The following is a 16,644-nucleotide window of genomic DNA, read 5'->3' on the forward strand; positions in this document are numbered from 1 at the left end:
CTTTCCTTTTCTCCCCCTCTCAGGCGGGTCCTCCCCCCGCCCCCCTCCTCCTCCTCCCCGGTCGCCCCCGCCGGGGCCGGGCGCGGCAGGCGGGCGGAGGGGTTCCCCCTTCCGGCCACCGGGAGCACGGGAGCCCCGGCCCGGCTCGGCTCCAGAGCTCGGCCAGCCGTGGGGTGAGGCGGAGCGGGGCCGGGCCGGGCCGGGCCGTACCGAGCCGCCCCGGGGCCGGGCCGCGCTCCCCACCGCCCCCGCGGCAAGTTCCGTCGCTCCCGAGGCGCGCAGGACGGCGGAGCGATGCCGGTACGCCGGGGCCATGTGGCCCCCCAGAACACCTACCTGGACACCATCATCCGCAAATTTGAAGGACAAAGTGAGTACCGCACCCCCGGCCCCGCTCCCCCCGCGGCCCCCCAACTCGGGAGCGCAGCGGGGAGCGGGCGGGGGGGGGAGAGCGCGGGACAGGCGGGAGGGCAGAGCGGGGGAATGAAGGCGCCCCGTGACCTCCCGGGGCCGGGGGGGCGAGAGCGGTGGGCGACAGCCAGGCAGTGTCCCCGCGGGTATTTATAGACAGGGCGACAGGAGGGGGGCGAGCGCTCCCAGCCCGGTGGTCCCCCGGGGGCTGGAGGCACGGCGATCCCCGGGGGGGCGGGAAGGGGGTCCCGGGGGGCGGGGAGGGGTCCCGGCTGGCAGGGCCGGGGGAGAGGGGCGTACGCCAGCGCCGAGGGGCTCGCTGCCTGTTTGCCTTCAACTCCGCGCTGCTCGGAGGCAGCCGTCCCTGGTGAAACGTTGCCATTTGCTGTTGCTCGCAGTAAATCCCTTTATATATGAATTTTTGGGCTGGTTTTTGTGTCAAATACAGCAAAGAGTTCCTGTGCATCGGGGGGCGCTGGGGTCTGTGTGTGGCTGGGTGGGGGCCATGGGGAGGAGGTGGGGGAGCTCCACTGCCGCTGCCCGGGCACCCCAATGTGGGGCTGGGTCCCCCCTGAGCAACCAGGGATGAGGGGAGGGGGCCAGAGGATTGGGATCCCCCCAAAAACTGTGCCCGTGGGTCTGCCGTGGGGTGCTGGAACTGTGCACCCGCCCCCCACTCCGGCTCGCTGTGTTTTTTCTCCAGTGTCTGAGTTTGCCGGGTGGGTAAAGGTCCCTTGCGCTGCCAGCCCTGCCAGATCTGCGCCGCCTGCCCCGGCAGTGAGTGACGTGACCCTGGGGACGGGAAGCGAGAAAAACTGTCCCTGGTTCCTATCAGTCCCCGCTGGGAAGCGGCGGCTGGGGAGCAGCGGGGGCACGCGGGGAAGCGTGCCAGCGGGGAAGCAGCCAGGGCCCCTTATCCCTGCCCGCTCCCTGCCTGCACTCTGCCAGCCGTTTCGGGCACCAGCTGGGCTCTGCCGAAACATCGCCCCGTGCTCCCCCGTCACAGCTTCACAGTGTGAGAGGTGTTGGGAGACACCAAGCCAGCCCCCTGGTCACATCGCTGCCACAGGCAGCACGTCTTCCCCTGTTCGTGGGTGCCCTCACCCCCTGCCCTGCAGCTCCCATGGGTGCAGATGCACCCGGTGAGTCCCTGCTGGAGCCGGAGAGGCCCAACGCTTCCCTCCTGGGGCCAGTGCAGAGCCCCGGTGCCACGGGGTCAAGGGCAAATCTGTGGGTGAGGGCAGGGCAGAAAGCAAATCTGGGGTGAAAATACCCCTAAGGAGACCTGGCTCTGCAGCTCCTTCCCATCCCGGCCTTGGTCACATCCCCTGCGCTCAGCACAGCTTGCTCCGGTGCCCTGCAGCCCCATAAATCCTGTCCTGCACCAGCCCAGCCTGCATCCAGCCTGGATCCCGCCCGTAGGGCTGGCGCTGGATGGGAAAACATTCCTTGCGGGTGCGGAGCGCGCCCCAGGAGCGGGGCTTTGGGGAAAGGTCCCCTCCTCCAGCCACCTTCCAGCTGGCAGAGCGATTTGGATAGAGAGGGATCGGGAAGAGGGAACAGGGGAACGTTTGGCCATGGTGGTTTGTGCTGTTTGCAGCACCAGCACCAGCGTCAGCCCTGCGAGGGAGAGGGAAAGGTGCAGGGGGTGGGAGCCCCCTCAAAGGGCAACCAAAGGCTGTCGTGGGGTGGGATGAAGCAGGAGACCTCGGTGCCATGACTCTGAGGGCACTGGTTTTACTGGGAGGCAACCTCCAGGGCTGGGACTCTGCAGGTGATGTTAGGAAGAGCCCCAATGTGCCAGGGAGGGGTCCCCCCACCCCACCAGGTCCCGGTGCTGCGTGCCGTGGCCACGCGGAGGTTTCTCCTGCGTTTGGGTGAAATTCCCCGCGGGGCTGGAGCACAGCGGGGCTCTGCAGCACACAGGCTGCAGATGCCATTCCTGGGTAATCCAGGAGATTAATTGGGGTCTGGGCTGGGAGGCAGCCTCCAAACGGACCCTCTGCTCTGACCTACCTCCAGCTCCAGCCTGGAGCCGATGCCAAATGCTGGGGGAGATGCAGCTGGGGGACACGCAGCATCCATCGCATCAGCATCCGCAGTCCCCCGCCACATCCCAACAAACCTTTCCTGAAGAGGATCCTCCCCATGTGCCCAGCACCCCCCGATCCCCTTGGAAAAAAAAAAAACAACCAAAACCAAAAATTAAACCAAATCAAAGCTCGAGGCTGAGTCTCCCCCAGGGTAAGGATGGAAGCGGCTCCGTCTGGGCTGGACGACGTGGGCTGGGCAGAGCTGCCATGCACGCCAGCGAGTCCGGCCCCAGCCCAGCCCGGGCGGCTGCAGCACCACGAGGGGACAGGGCAGCACCATTCCCTGCCTCAGTTTCCCCTTTCCTCCACCTGAGCCCTTTTCCAGGTCACGCAGCCCAGTGGGGTCTGGATTTCAGCTTCAGCCCAAAGGCACAATTATCCTATAAAACATGAGGAGAATCATTAGTGTGACGGGTTTCACCTGGCTTCTCATGGAAGCCAACCTCACACTCACTCCTCCTCTCGCCTCTCGCCTGACTTCAGTCAAATCTGAGCAAGGATGGGAAGTCTCCGAGATAACTGCAGTCCCTGATAAGCTCCTGGGGAGGGACGGACGCTGCAGCTCTCCCCTCTGTCTGCAGTGCTGGTCAGGGACCGATTGGCCACGTATTAGACAGCAGTGAGTCCCCACGTGCGAGTGGTGAGAGGTCAGGGCTGCACTGGTTCATGCACTCCAGCAAAAGCCGCCTTTACTGGGGACCCCACTTTGGGTCCCCCCATCCCCACAGTCACCAATTCACATGAAATTGCGGGAATTTTCTCCCTCTGAAGAGCAGGGCAGCACCCGGAGTGGTGTGGGCTGATGCCAGCCATCCATCCTCCCCCAGCCCTGCCACTGGTGTCCCCAGGGACCCCACTCCTGCACAAGCCCCACAGCGAGTGGCATCAAAACACCCAAGCACCCCCCATCTGCCTGGGCTGTCCCCCGTCCCTGCGGGTCCCCACCACCCCGCTAAGCCTCATGCTCCCCCGCATCCCCACAGACCGCAAGTTCCTCATCGCCAACGCGCAGATGGAGAACTGTGCCATCATCTACTGCAACGACGGCTTCTGCGAGATGTTCGGCTACTCCCGCGTGGAGGTGATGCAGCGACCCTGCACCTGCGACTTCCTCACCGGCCCCGACACCACCAAGAGCTCCATCGCGCAGCTCACCCAGGCCCTGCTCGGCTCTGAGGAGTGCAAGCTCGAGATCCTCTACTACCGCAAAGACAGTAAGAGTCGCTTTTTGGGGTGAGCCGGTGGTGGGAGGTGTCACCTGCCCGGGATTTGGGCTGTCTGAAGCCGGTGGTGGGAGGCGAAGGGGGTCTGATGCTACCAGGGCATTGGGATTGCACCCAGACCTGGGGCTTTGCCGAGGGCAAGTCCATGCTGGCTCCCGGCGGGATGGAGCCATCTCTGCTGTGATGGGGCACTGGAGGCGCTGGGACCTCACGTGATAAGAGTTGTTGCCGGATTATTTGGGAATTGGGTTGTTTGCGAGCCCTTGGTGATGGCTCAGGGCTCCCGGGCCAAGCGACGGCATCGCTCACGCGGTCCTGCGTCATGAATGAGGATCCCCTGTGAAGCTCACGGAGGAGCCAGGCTGGGACACGGGTGTCCCAGTCTGTGCTCCGAGACGGGCTGAGACAGACCCCCTGTCCCTGCCAAAAGCGGGTGTAGCCGACGGCATCGGGGCTGCAGTTCCAGTGAGCAGGATGCGGCTGTGCGGGCACAGATGGAATTACGTTAAGATGAAAATGAAGCTTTGACAGAAAATACTGGTGATTAGTTCTAATACTGCAGGAACTTGAATAAATATTTAGTGTTTGATGCTGCAAACCAGCGGCAGCCAGGGCTCCCAGGGGGAATGCAGGTAGGGTGCTCGCTAGAGGTTAAAAATATTAAGTCTTTCCTTTTTTCAACCTGTGGGGCTTTCCTCTGGCTTTAGATCATATTGATGGGGGCTTGGCCTGAGCAAGGGGCTGCACCCTGCCGCCGGCAGCTCCCGGGGCAGCAGGATGGAGGAGAAACAACTGGAAGCAAAGGCAAGAGTCCTGGCTCCCAGTCCAGCACCCTATCTCCGGGGCTGGGACCCGGGCGTCCTGGCCTGGCTCCCAGACCCTATCTCCCGGGCTGGCATCCAGGTGCCAACGTATCGGCCCCGGGAATTATCTGCTGGCAGCATCCCTGCGTGTTAACCCGCTCAGTGAAGCCAGCGGGGCTGGACCCTGCGCGGTGGCAGGATCGGGCCGCTCACCGGACGCGTTTCCTATACGATTTTCCTCCCGTCCTCGCCAACAGAGCCGGCTGAGGCTCTTCCCCGCGGGGCCAGTCCCGGGTGAAGCGGGGCCGGGGCCGGGCTGCGAGAGCCCCTTGGCCGCTGCGGTTTGCAGGGGGCTGGCTGGAGCCCAGCGCACGAGGAGAAGCGGGCACGTGCTGTGCCCCGGCTCCCGTCCCAACGCCTTGGCCACGGCAAGGACAGCTTGCGCAGCCCTGCTCCCCCCGACCTGGGATAGCTTCCCCGTGTCCATCCCCAGGGACCGCTCAGCTGGGAGCCCGATCCAACGCATCCTCCCGATCCAACGCCATCCTCCCTGCTTTGAAGCGTTCCTGCCGGGTTTGCCGGATGCTCGGTGCTCTCCTCGGAGCCCTGCTCTCCCTATAGGCCACGGGAAACTCTCAGCGCAGCTCTGAGCTGCTTTCTTCTCTTTTTTATTAAAAAAAAAAGGGGGGGAAAGAAAAAAAAAGCCCAGAAGCAAGCCCTTCATGTCTATTTTTAAAAGCCAGCCCCACCAGCAATATGCTTTCCAATTGTTTTCCCCCAGCACTCAGCTTGCGGCCGCTCGGCCCATTATAAACGGGTCTTATCGGCAAAGAAAAGGCCTTCGCATTACAGGGAGCTGCTGCTTAATTAGCCGCGGAGGCTCCGAACCCGCCTGTCCTCCTTTTCATCCTGGCGGCACCGCACTCCAGCCTCAACCTGCTGTTTATTACTGCGGTACTCCCGGCTCTGCAGCTCGCGGGGATGTTTCCTCGCTTTTCTGGTTGCCAGAGACAATATTACACCCCAAAGCTGCCAGTCAGATCCCCAGCCCGGCAGGGCCAGGGTGGGATGGATGGAGGTAGGTGGGAAGGGGGGCACCCATGGGTGTCCGGGCAGGTGGCTCTGTGTGATGGCGGGCAGGATGCTGTATGATGGGTGATGCACGTCCCTGGGGACAGCCTCGCTGCTCGGTCCTCACCCGGGTGCCCATGCTGTCGTTAGCTAATTATAAAAGGAGCCGTGGGTGCCGACGGCAAGCCCAGCTCCGGGCAACAGAAACAGAGCCAAGGACCAAGTCCCTGTGGGGGAAGATGGGACTGGCCCCAGCAAGGGCACTTGTCCCTCCCTGCCACAGCAGCCCCAAAAAGGCCTCGGAAGGGGAGAGCCCGGCCGCGGCATGGATGGGCTCTAATCCCCCGCTCAAAGCTGGGAGATCCATAAAAAGTTCGTTTCCTTACAAGATGCTGCACAGCCGGAGCTGCCCCAACCAGGGGGGTCACTACGGGAGCAGCTCCCGCCGTGGCGAGGAGCAGCCACAGCCACCAGCCCCGGTGTCCGGGGTGAGCCAAGCCCCCACCGGCATCCCCTGCGGACGGTGCCGAGGGGCTGGCAGGGCTGCGCTGCACCCAGGATTTGGGGGTTTTTTCCCCCCCCGAGGGTGATGTGCTTCACAGTGAAGTGACCGGCGAGAGCCCCCAGGGTGCCCGGAGCGGGGCCGGTGGCCGCAGGTGCTGGGCGCCGCGGCGCTGGCACGGCCCGAGCGGCAGCAGCTGGCAGCGCCCGCGATGCTTATGAATGTGAAAGGGGAGACGCGGGGCAGAGACAGCCGGAGCAGCTGGTGGGGCAGCCACCGCCTGCAGCCCCAGCCCCTCCGTCCCCGTCCCCTCCCCAGGCAGACCCCACGGCTGGTCCCCTCCAGCAGGAGCAGTTTGTGCTGGTCCCCTGGGGCCAGGGATTAGGGACCGAGATCAGGCCGGCAAACTCATTACACTGGTGCCATAAGCCGGGATTTCCCCCCGGGCCTCCAAGGAGAGCCCAGGATGTCCCCCCGCAGCTCCCCATGGGTTGCCTGAGCAGGCAGCTGCCTGCGGGGCTTGTGGCCAGGCAGGCACGGGGTGTGGGGTGTCACCCAAAGGGGACGGGGGGACTCATGTGACATGTCCCCTCTGTCCCCAGCCCAGGGCACATCCACGGCACCGCAATCACCCCTCCAGCAGCTGCTGCCGGGAAGCCCTGGCTAAGGCAGGCGGGGATGGATGCAGCCAAGGTTTCTCCGCAGAGCTTTATAAACAGCGGCGTGCGGCATGCCCAACGGGCTCGCTGGAAGCAGGAGGGCAAATCCCGCGGGGAGCTGCCAGGTCGGGGGGCGGCGAGGGGCCAGTGCTGGCAGCCCCTGGGAGCCTCTGCCCCGTGGGGTGGACAAGGCAGAACGGAGGGGACCTGCCGGCTGGCGGGGGAGCAGGGAGGCACAGCCCACTGACAAAACCCCAACTTCAGCTCTTTGCTTTTACAAAAACCTGTGGGTTTTAAGCCACGCCAGGGCCGTTTGCTTTGTGTTCCTTTAAGGGTCGGGCTCGGCAGAGCCGGGCTGTGACCTCGGGAAGGGGACAGACACCATGGCCCAGCTCCAGATGGGACTTGTAAACATCCCGCCTCGCAATGACAAACACTCCGGTCCCGGAGCTCCCACCCTGCGGGGCCAATTCTGCCAGCCTCAGCACGGCTGTGCCGCAGCTCCGGCCACCCCCGCTGCCCCAGCTCTGCCGCGGCCATGGCGCGATCGGGGCACAAAGCTGGAAGAGGCACGTTTTCCATCCTCTGCTGCTCCTCGGACGCTTTGTGCGTGGACCAGATGTCCCAGGAGTGGAGGGACAGGCCCAGAGCATCCCCAGCGCTCCCGGGCATGCTTTTTTCCAAAATCCCTGCTCCGGCAGAGCCCCCACTTCCCACCCCAAACCCTCCATCCCCATCCTCGCTGGCTGTTGCATCCCCAGTGGGAGATGACCCGTGTGCCATGGGGAGAGGGTGGCCGGACAGCCCCGGGAAACGCCGTCAGCGCTGCAGCTCTGGCCGCGCAGCCCCGCGCTAAGCTGGACTAATTCCTGCGGCCAGCAGGGATTTAGCGAGGGAAGGACCATGGGCCTGGCTGCGGCCGCTCACTTTGCTTGCAGCGGAGGTTAAGCTGCGTTTTGCCAACCCCCTGCATTGATCCAGGACCCCTTTCGGCTCCTGGGGACCAGAGCATCCTCCCCCATGCGCTCCAAAACATCCCTCGAAGGCGTCCTTCTGGCGGCCACGGTGCCGGTGGGTACCCTCAGCCGCCCGACGCTCCCCGTTTTCCCCTCCGCTGCTGCTTCCGACCGACGAGCTCCCCGCTAAGCGCAGAAATCCCTGCTGTTCGTCACTGCGCAGGGGGTAACCTCCGACCCGCCGCCGTTACTTAATAAGGTCATTTTAGCCGTTCGGGCGTTGCTGCGAGGAGCGTTTTTGCCCGTCTGGTGTCACAGCGGGTTTCAGTCTCCCGATGCCCCGTTTGGGTGCGGGGAGAGGGGCCGGTGCAGACCCCGTGGCACACATCCCCTCCCGGCGCAGGGCGATGCAGACCCAGGTGCGGGGGCTCCCCAGCACCCATCGCTCACCCCAGACCCCAAGGGTGACCCATCTTGCACGGGCTCAGCCCCCACCTCCATCATTTTCCGTCCCGCCTCAAGGATTTGCTTGCAATCTGCGCTTCTCTTTGAAGTTTCTACCCAGCCCTGACGCTGATTTATCCCCGGACGGGAGCAAGGCTCGGCCCTCCCGAGCGTGCCAGCCAGCCCCAGCGCACGGCTCCGTCCATCCCCATCCCCTCCGTGCCCTTCCCAGACCCTCTCCTCCGCTCCGTTATATAATACCAGTATAGATTTAGCCACTCTGCCATGAGACCCTGCAGATTAAATCTCCCAGCTGGGGAGAGGCAGGACGCAGCAAGCGCTCCGAGGGCAGATTAATAGCTTGCTTTTTTAATATTCATAACAATACCGGTTTGTGTCCGGCTCTCGGAAACTCCCGTGTCCTGTTGATTAGTTTAATACTGATGATACCGACAAATTCATTAACCACTGGTGGCCGCGGAGGATAAGACGGCCAGGGAGGGAGGGCCCCTGACGATGACATTTTTAATGTTATTAAGTGCTCGTTTTTATCAAGGTCAGAAGACAAGATGGGTTGGAAAGCGCAAACCTCCGAGTGCTCAGCTTGGGGGAGGTGGGCTGGATGCTGGGAAGATCAAACCCAGCCCGGGGTTTTAGGGAATGAGCTGTTTCTCCCAGCCCATGCGAACCCATTGCCTTGGGTGTGGGACCCTCCAAAACAGCACCCATGTCACATCCCTCCTGCCGAGCCCTTTCCGCAGCCCCCGGGCTGGGTTTCGGCCCGGACGGGCGCGCAGGCAGCCCCACGGTGGCGGCCACAGAGCACAGGCAGGTTGCGAATGCCCCCGGGGCTCCTCCAAGAGTTCATTTGGCGGCTGGATAAAATTAGATGGATGGAGACAGATTAGCTGAACAGCTGAAGGGAGGAGACGGGCAGATGGATGGGGCCAGTCGATCGAGGAACGAGGACGGGAGCGCAGGGCTGGGGTCCCTCCCGAGGCCGGCTCAGCCCACCGGCGCCGCAGCAGGTCTGGGTGTCTGGTTTTTGGGGGGAAGGATGGGGAGGCTCGGCACTCGGCAGAGCCCGGGCCGGCTCGCCAGCAGGGAAACCGAGTCAGAGCAGAGCGTGCCGGGGGTGCCCCAGCCACAGCCTCTCCACAGAGCTGGGAGTACCCCAAATCCCAGCCGCCCAGGAACCCCAAATCCTGGGGGACTGCCCCGTCTTTGGCCCAGGCTTAAGGGAACCCGCCACTCCCACCTCCAGCCCCGATGCTCCGTCACCCCCTCGATGCCATCCATGCCATGGGGTGCGGGTGTGAGCCAGGCACTGAGCTGCTGGCACGCAGGGCTGTGCCTGCCAGGGCTGCTTTTGGGGCACTTCCCCTGGTTTTGGAGGGCCCTACACCCGATTAGCTTTTGGCCAGCCCTGAATCGGTCAGGCAGTTGGACTAGATGACCACGGCCAGTCCCTTCCACGGGCAGTAGCCCATTCTGTTTCATTTAAGGGGGTCAGCATGGGGGCTCACCCCCACCCCAGACTCACAGGATCAACCCAGGCACCAGCTGCCTCCCAGACCAGCCCAGCCTCCTCCCAGCTGCTCCTTATATCCCTCCAACTGGATGTAACTGGGCCCAGTTTTCAGCTGTTCGGCATCAGTCTGGGATTAACCCTTTCCATGCCACACAGGGCCTGCCGGGATCCAGCCTCCATGAGGACAGCTCAGAGGCCATCCCGTCCCACCACTGCGGAGGAGCTTAGGAAGGAGGAGTGAAGCAGTGGAAGGGATGCAGCAGGGCAGAGCACGTGAGCCAGGATCAGGCCGTCTGGATCAGGAGTCCCGGTCCAGGGCAGGGAAGCACGGAGCTAACGGCTGCCTGTGCCAGTGAATCCTGCTGGGCTGCGGGTCCTCGGCAAGTTGGTGCTGCTTCAAAATCACCTGTGGGGGAAAAACCCTCATTTTTATAACACACCAAAGGAGAAAGCATCAGGTAGCCCGCAGCGTGCCTGTGCGTCCCTTCAAAACAGCTTTATCTGCTGAAAATCCCACACCCCCCCCAGCTCACACGTTTAAGTGGATTTCCTCTCCCTGTGGTGAACAATGATGAAATAAAGAAAGAAAGAATCCCGGCTGCCAGGCCCTTTAAACGGATTTCACCATGTCCGTTTCTTTCCCGTTCTTGTGCATGTGTGTGCGTCTGTGTATGTGCACATCTCTGACGTCACGGCAGATTTTGAAGTTGCCCGACGCTGGCCATCTGCTCCTGATTACGGGAGGCCCTGAGCTCCTTAAAATTATACGCAGAAAGGCCGACATCCCCCTCCCGGCCGGAGCTTGGCCACGGACAAGCGGGAGAGCGCTGGCTCGGGCCGGCAGCGCATCCCTGCCGGATCCGCTAATCCCTGGTAACCAGAGCACAGGGGAAAGGCGAGGTCAGAGATCCGCACCCGGCAAAAACCGCCGCGGACGGAGGTTGCTTTGCTCTGTTACCGGCCAGGCAGTGGTACCTGGTTGCTCCATCGTCTCTAGGTTTGAGGTAGGACCCCAAGAGGTTTCAAGGGGTTTTGCCGGAGGGGCTGCGGCAGCGGCCGCAGCTCAGGGGGTCCCGCTCCCACCAGTACCAAAGCAACAGGAGACAGCTCAAGGAAGGGGCTCACAGTGATTATACCTTCGGTCAGGTTTTTGAAGGATTTGGGGGGAATAAAGCTGATGAGGGGGGCGGGAACTCCACTTGCTGCTTTGGGAAAGGTCCGCAGGTATTTTGGGGTGCCCTGAATTGCAAACCGGTGCCTGACTGCCAGTACAATCAGAGCCACAGGGTCGAGCTGGCATCCAACAGGCAAATCCATACGGACCCGTGCCTTGTGGCCATGTTTGGGGTCCTCTCCACAGCCCCCCTCCCCTCCAGGACACTGAGCCCATCCTTGTGCCCTCCTGTGCCTCAGTTTCCCCATGGCAGGAGTGAGACGAGGCTGTGCCTGACCACTCCGCGCCAGTGCCTTTAGGGGATGTCCCTGGGAACCGTCACACCGATCCCACCACGTCCTGCTGCCCGGGGTCGGGACAGGGCATGCCGTCGGGCTCGCCCCCATTGCCCACATCCAGGACACGAGAGGGTTGAAGCCAGTCCCCAAAAACTGCTTGGCGATAGCAGGGCAATTAGCTACGGCATCATTACAAGCAGCATGCTTAATGAGGTTAAACCACTACCTGGGACTTTCTGAGTTCTTAATTACCTACTCTTTAATTGCTGCTCTCAAGTACATTAATATAAATGACTGGGACAAAAAAAAAAAAAAGGCGAGATGTGATCGGTGTGAGCTGGGATGCTGCAGAGACATGGCCCCTTCCCAGGGCTCAGACTGGCTTCCAAACCCTCCACTCCCCATCAGCAGGGATTACACCCATCAGAGTGCTTCAAAAAATACTTTTCTGACAAAAGTGGTTTTTGTCTTGGGGGGGTTGGGTGGGCAGACCTCCTGTGCAGCCCCCCCTGAGCCTCTCTCTGCTCGGCAGCCTCGTGTTTCCGCTGCCTGGTGGACGTGGTGCCGGTGAAGAACGAGGATGGCGTCGTCATCATGTTCATCCTCAACTTCGAGGACCTGGCCCAGCTCATCGCCAAGAGCGCCAGCCGGAGCCTGCACCAGCGCCTGTCGCAGAGCTGGCGCGGAGGTGGGTGGCACCGGGGGCGGCGGGGACAGCGGCAGGGCAGCGCAGCGTCCTCAGGGCTATCCCCATCCCGTGGTTTTCTCGGGAGCTCGTGGGGGCCGAAGGATGCGCCCGTGGCAGGGCAGGATCCTGCGCCATGGGGCTGAGCCCCACAGAGCGCCCAGGAGCAGAGGTTTGTGTTTCTGCACAGCCGCAGCTCTGCCGGCTCGGGGACTGATCCGGCCAAGCACTAACGGGGTGAAAAAAGGCCGTAGGTGCTCTCTGCGCAGCCCCTCGCGCGCAGACCTGCCTGCACACCCTCCCGACCCCCCGGGGACCTGGGTGGGGGCTGACCCCCTGCACGGGACGGTGTGTGTTTAAGGAGAGGTTGTCTCGCGGCGAGCAGACCCCCGGAGCCCCTCCGCACACCCCCCACCCTGCTGTGTCCTTTCCATATTTAATGCCGGGAGGGTCTTTCCGGCAGCGCCTCGGGCCCCTGTATGGCACAGGACCTGTGTGCGGGGTCACCGGCGGGGCCAGGGGACATTTGGTGTCACCGGCGGCACGGCTGCGCTATGGGGACGTCACCGCAGGCGCCTGGCACAAGGATGGTTGTGCTGGGATGGCTCTGAGCCTGGCCCGGCTTTGGGCTGTTCTCTGCGGTCCCAGGCTCATCCCGGGGTTTTGTGGGGCTTTTGGAGGCGGTGGAAAATTCAAGCTCCCTTTTTTGGGAAGGCTGGATCAAAGGGAGAGCCGTGGTGAGGCTCGCAAGGGGGTGTGGATAACCAGGGATGCAGATGTGAGACCTGACCACGGGAAGGAGAGCTGTAGCTTCTAAATAGCCTCCTGCTGCACGGCCCTTGGTGCCGGTCACCTGTATTTTAGAGAAATAATCCTACATCTGTCTTCACGCAAACGCTCCCTGGGGACGCGGGTTGCTATAGGGAGGCTTCGGGCAGGCCTCAGAGCAAAGCTGTGGGAGCAGCCCGGGCCTGTCCCCCCACGGCACGTGGGGTGGCACAGCAGGACCGGGGCCGGAGCCAGGGCCGCATCGGGGACCGACGAGGCCCCTTCACGCTGCCCGTCGCGTCGGTACGGTAACGTCCGCTTTAATGCATTCACACTCGGTGCATATAGAAGACCCCGGAGCCGTTAAGGCGTTTGCGTGCGTGGCAGCAGGTACCGGCGGAGGAGCTCTGTGTGGTGACGGGTTTTATGTATACTCAGGCCAGACGTAGGTACATGGGACTTACGGACACGTGCGTGTGAATGTATATCTAACCTGTGCACGTGTTCCTATGTCTATGAAGTGATGAGATGTATTTTTGATGTACTGCTTTAGCAACGGTTAGCCTCCGCGCACGGACTGCTGAGGAAATCCTAAATTCCAGCACCAGTGTCGTTTTGCAGCCCGCCCAGCTCTCCGTACGTCCGGACGTAGGATGCATCCATACTCCATCCTACCCCGAGAGGTACCTTTGGCTGCAGAAGGCACTCGAATAAAAAGGGCACCTATTGCTTTCCTGCGTGCCGGAGGTGGCGGGGCGCATCCTGAGGAGCGTAGCTCGGGATTCCCGCTCCAGCGCTGGGGAGCGCGGAAAGGCCGGAGCTGCTGGCGCCAGCCCAGCCCGGTCTCTTGTGCACGGGATTTCTGACTCAGTCTTTAATTACACGGCCGCGGGCGGCTGCGCTGCCGGCCCCTGCCACACTGGTGTGCAGGGGAAGGCAGCTGCTCGGCTTCTTCCGGCTGAAAAACTGCTCCGGATGGCGGGATGGGGCGAGCAGAGGGAGCCCGCGCCGGTCCCCACAGCGGCAGGGGCGTTTTTGGGGAGCTGGGCAGGTCGGGAGCCTGCCCGGGTGGCTCAGCAGTGTGTCGGGGCTAGGTCAGGGAGGCAAACCCTGCCAAAACCAAACAGCTCCTCGACGTGCAGCTTTTCCGCAGAGGACAATGCCTTTCTGGAGCTCGTGTCACGCTCCACGCGCCCCCGGACCCCTTCCCTGTGCCACTGATGTACGGAGGAGACATAGGGAAAGGCAGCCACAGGGTCGCCTAACGGTGGATTTAGGCCGCTTAATTTTTAATGGAGGCTGCAGCTGAGCTAATCCAAGCCTTGTCACCGTATGGGGTTTCTCTGCTCAGCTCCTGCCCTGGGGTCTCGGCTCACCAGCCCTGCAGAGGGTTCGGCACCGGGGTTTGCCTGGAGAAGGTTTTGGTCCAGTTACTGAGTACAACTGGTGCTGCTGGGGGTCGGATGAACCCCCCACGGCCCTGAGGCAGCAGGGCATGAGACTGGCTGCTCATGCTAACCTTGGAGTAGCCGGCGGCCGCGGGCTCCTCCACGGACCAGCACTGGAAGAGGACGAGTGACTTCTTTGTGTTTGTTGTCACGACCAGGGGCATCGGGTCCTGCTGTGGGCACTGCTGGTTCCTCTGCATGTCTGGCCCCTTCCGTTCCTGAACCTCTTTCTCCATCGAGATGGTCCACTGGTCCCCCGTGATGGCAGCAAGGGGACCCCACCTTGCGGTCCAGCATCCCTCACCTAAAATCCAGAACAACCCCAGGAATAAAATTGCCAGAACAACTTTTTTTAACGCCTTGTTAACTTACTGTCTCTTTTGTGTGTTTTATTTCTCTCAAGTCCCACCAAGGAGATTTAGAGGCTTGATTTCCCCCAGGTCCAAATCCCTTAAGTGGCTTTAACCTCTTTAATTGGCTTAGGGATGCTCAGCACCCTTCCATCTTGCATGGTTGGAGGGGACTCTCCTCCAGCCCAGCGGTGCTTTCTGCCAGGTCAGGTTCTGCCTTGAGCACACGGAGATGCGACAGTGCAGGAATAGCGAGTGCATTGGAGCAGGAAGGGCCACATGGCATGTATGTCCCCCAAAGCCACCCAAAATTTTCTGTAGCCTCCTCCCTGGCCAGCGCCCTGCCCCACCTCGCTCCAGCCGTCACATGCAGCTAGGTTACATCTGTCTCTCTTGTGTTTTGTTTTTCTTTTTAACAAGGTGAAGGTAGGAGGTTGAAGTTTAGTCTCCCGTCCCTGCGGCGACTCAAAATCCAGCGGAAATCTCTGCCCACCAGTGAGTTTGATGGAGTAGCCATTGACTATGGAAAGGTAACCGTAGCCTTTGTCTGATATAAGCCCATGCCTTAGGCCAGGTCCCAGCGCTCTTCCTCCGCTCTCCCCATCCCGCTCCCCCTCGGCTGCTGTGGCTCGGGCCGTATCCGGCGGTAGGGGCTCTGACGCTGGCTCAGCGCTGAGCACTCATCCCGGCGAGGGCTGACAGTGAACGGCAGTGCTTTGGCAGTGTGGAATAGAGCTAAGACGGAGCTGCTCCGCGGGGTCAGCCCGGCGCGGTGCGTGCCGTGGCTCGCGGGGGGAGGCAGGAGACGTGCCGAGCCGGTGGGCACCACTTGCCAAAGCTGGGAGGAAGGTCTGGCTCTGTAGCGCAAGTTGTCCGGGATGGTGGAGCTCCAGGGCGTTGTCCCCACCCTGAGGAGGGGACCTGCTGGTGACTGTGGGAGACTGGAGCAGGTCAGCTCTGAGCAGGGACCGGCAGGGACTTGCAGGCAAACCTGGAAAGGGCACATTTCCCCGCGATATCCTGGCAGGGGCCAGGCAGCACAGGCAGCTCTGGCTTCTCAGTCCCCCAGCAAAGACTGTGCTTTCCATGATGGAGGGTGATGCTGTCGTTGCTGACACGATGAAATTGGAAAACTGTTGGTGGGACCTCTTTAGAGATCGCTGTTCTTGGTAGATTCATGACTCTCAGAAGCACTCAAGGTACCTCCGGGCAAAGAAACGTTTTCTGAAATGTTCCAGGTTGAGGCACAGGGCTGTGGGCAGGAGGCTTTTGCTCCGCTAACGCATCCCCAGGAGCCAGGTTCTCCCTGTGCTGCGTGTATCCAGACAGCCTGGAGAAAGCTGCTTCCCAAAATTACACATATGATGAGGTGAAAGGTGCCTGTCTTCTCAGAGTTGTGCTTACGGCAAGCTGAAGACACTTGTAGTGTTATCAGATGCTCTGGATATGTTGCTTCTGCTGACACCAGCGCTGCTAAAGGCTCTGGGTACCCCCAGGTTGAAGCTGTTTGGTGCACTGCAATGTCTCAGGTGTACACACATGGAAGATGTGCTTTGAGGACAACCTGATGACCCACCGCTCTTGTGCAGCTTGGTCAAGTCGGGGTAGCCCAGCAGATGCAGGGGCAGCCAGCAGCCAGCCCCTCCAGGCACCCCATCCTAAAACCTGCAATAAGGTCCTTAGGGATGGTGAGAAGTGCTACAGCCCCTCCCATGAGTGTGACTGGTAGGGGCACAGACCCATTGGCTTCTGCTCCAGAAGGCGGCTGCTTTGTGCACACCATTGTAGAAAGTCATTATAGGCTGGAAACTCTTTAGGTCTCCAGGAAAAAAAGGTTTAGCAATGACTAAGGGTTGCTGTAGGAGAAGGAGGACCACATCTGGCTGAATTTGCAAGCCCAGCAGCTCCTCCAGTGCTTCCTGGTGCAGAGCACATCCTCTCCTGTAGACACCAGCACAGGACCCCGGGCACAGACCCTCGGTGGTGGCCTGAGCTCTTGCAACGGGTGGGGAAAGGGCAGGTCCAGTGGTGGGACATAGGGACACCTTGGAAAAGCGCACGGCAAGGCAGGTGCTCCAGGCAAGCCTGTCCGTAGGGTCTCCTCTTCTCTTCTTGCTCTGGCCTGCTTCCCAGCTGCGCAGCATCGCCTTGCAAACCGCCCTGCGGCCGCCCAGCCTCTGGTGGGAGCTGGGAGGAGGTAGGAGCTGCCAAGTCCCTGAGGACTCGGTCGCTCCACCGCAAAGCAGGT

General features: G+C 61.8%; 1 protein-coding gene across 1 annotated transcript in view; it reads left to right on the forward strand.

The window, feature by feature from the left end:
• Positions 1 to 294: 294 nt before the first annotated feature.
• Positions 295 to 16,644, forward strand: part of KCNH6 (potassium voltage-gated channel subfamily H member 6) — a gene marked incomplete at both ends in the record, with an annotated part of 32,006 nt that continues 15,656 nt past the window's right edge. The window contains 3 exons of the mRNA XM_082010399.1: positions 295 to 370; positions 3,488 to 3,718; positions 11,678 to 11,833. Of these exons, the coding sequence (XP_081866525.1) occupies positions 295 to 370; positions 3,488 to 3,718; positions 11,678 to 11,833 (463 nt within the window). The remainder of the gene's footprint in view (positions 371 to 3,487; positions 3,719 to 11,677; positions 11,834 to 16,644) is intronic.

The sequence above is a fragment of the Phaethon aethereus genome, assembly GCF_964289735.1.
Source record: "Phaethon aethereus genome assembly, chromosome: 25".
NCBI lineage: Eukaryota > Metazoa > Chordata > Aves > Phaethontiformes > Phaethontidae > Phaethon > Phaethon aethereus.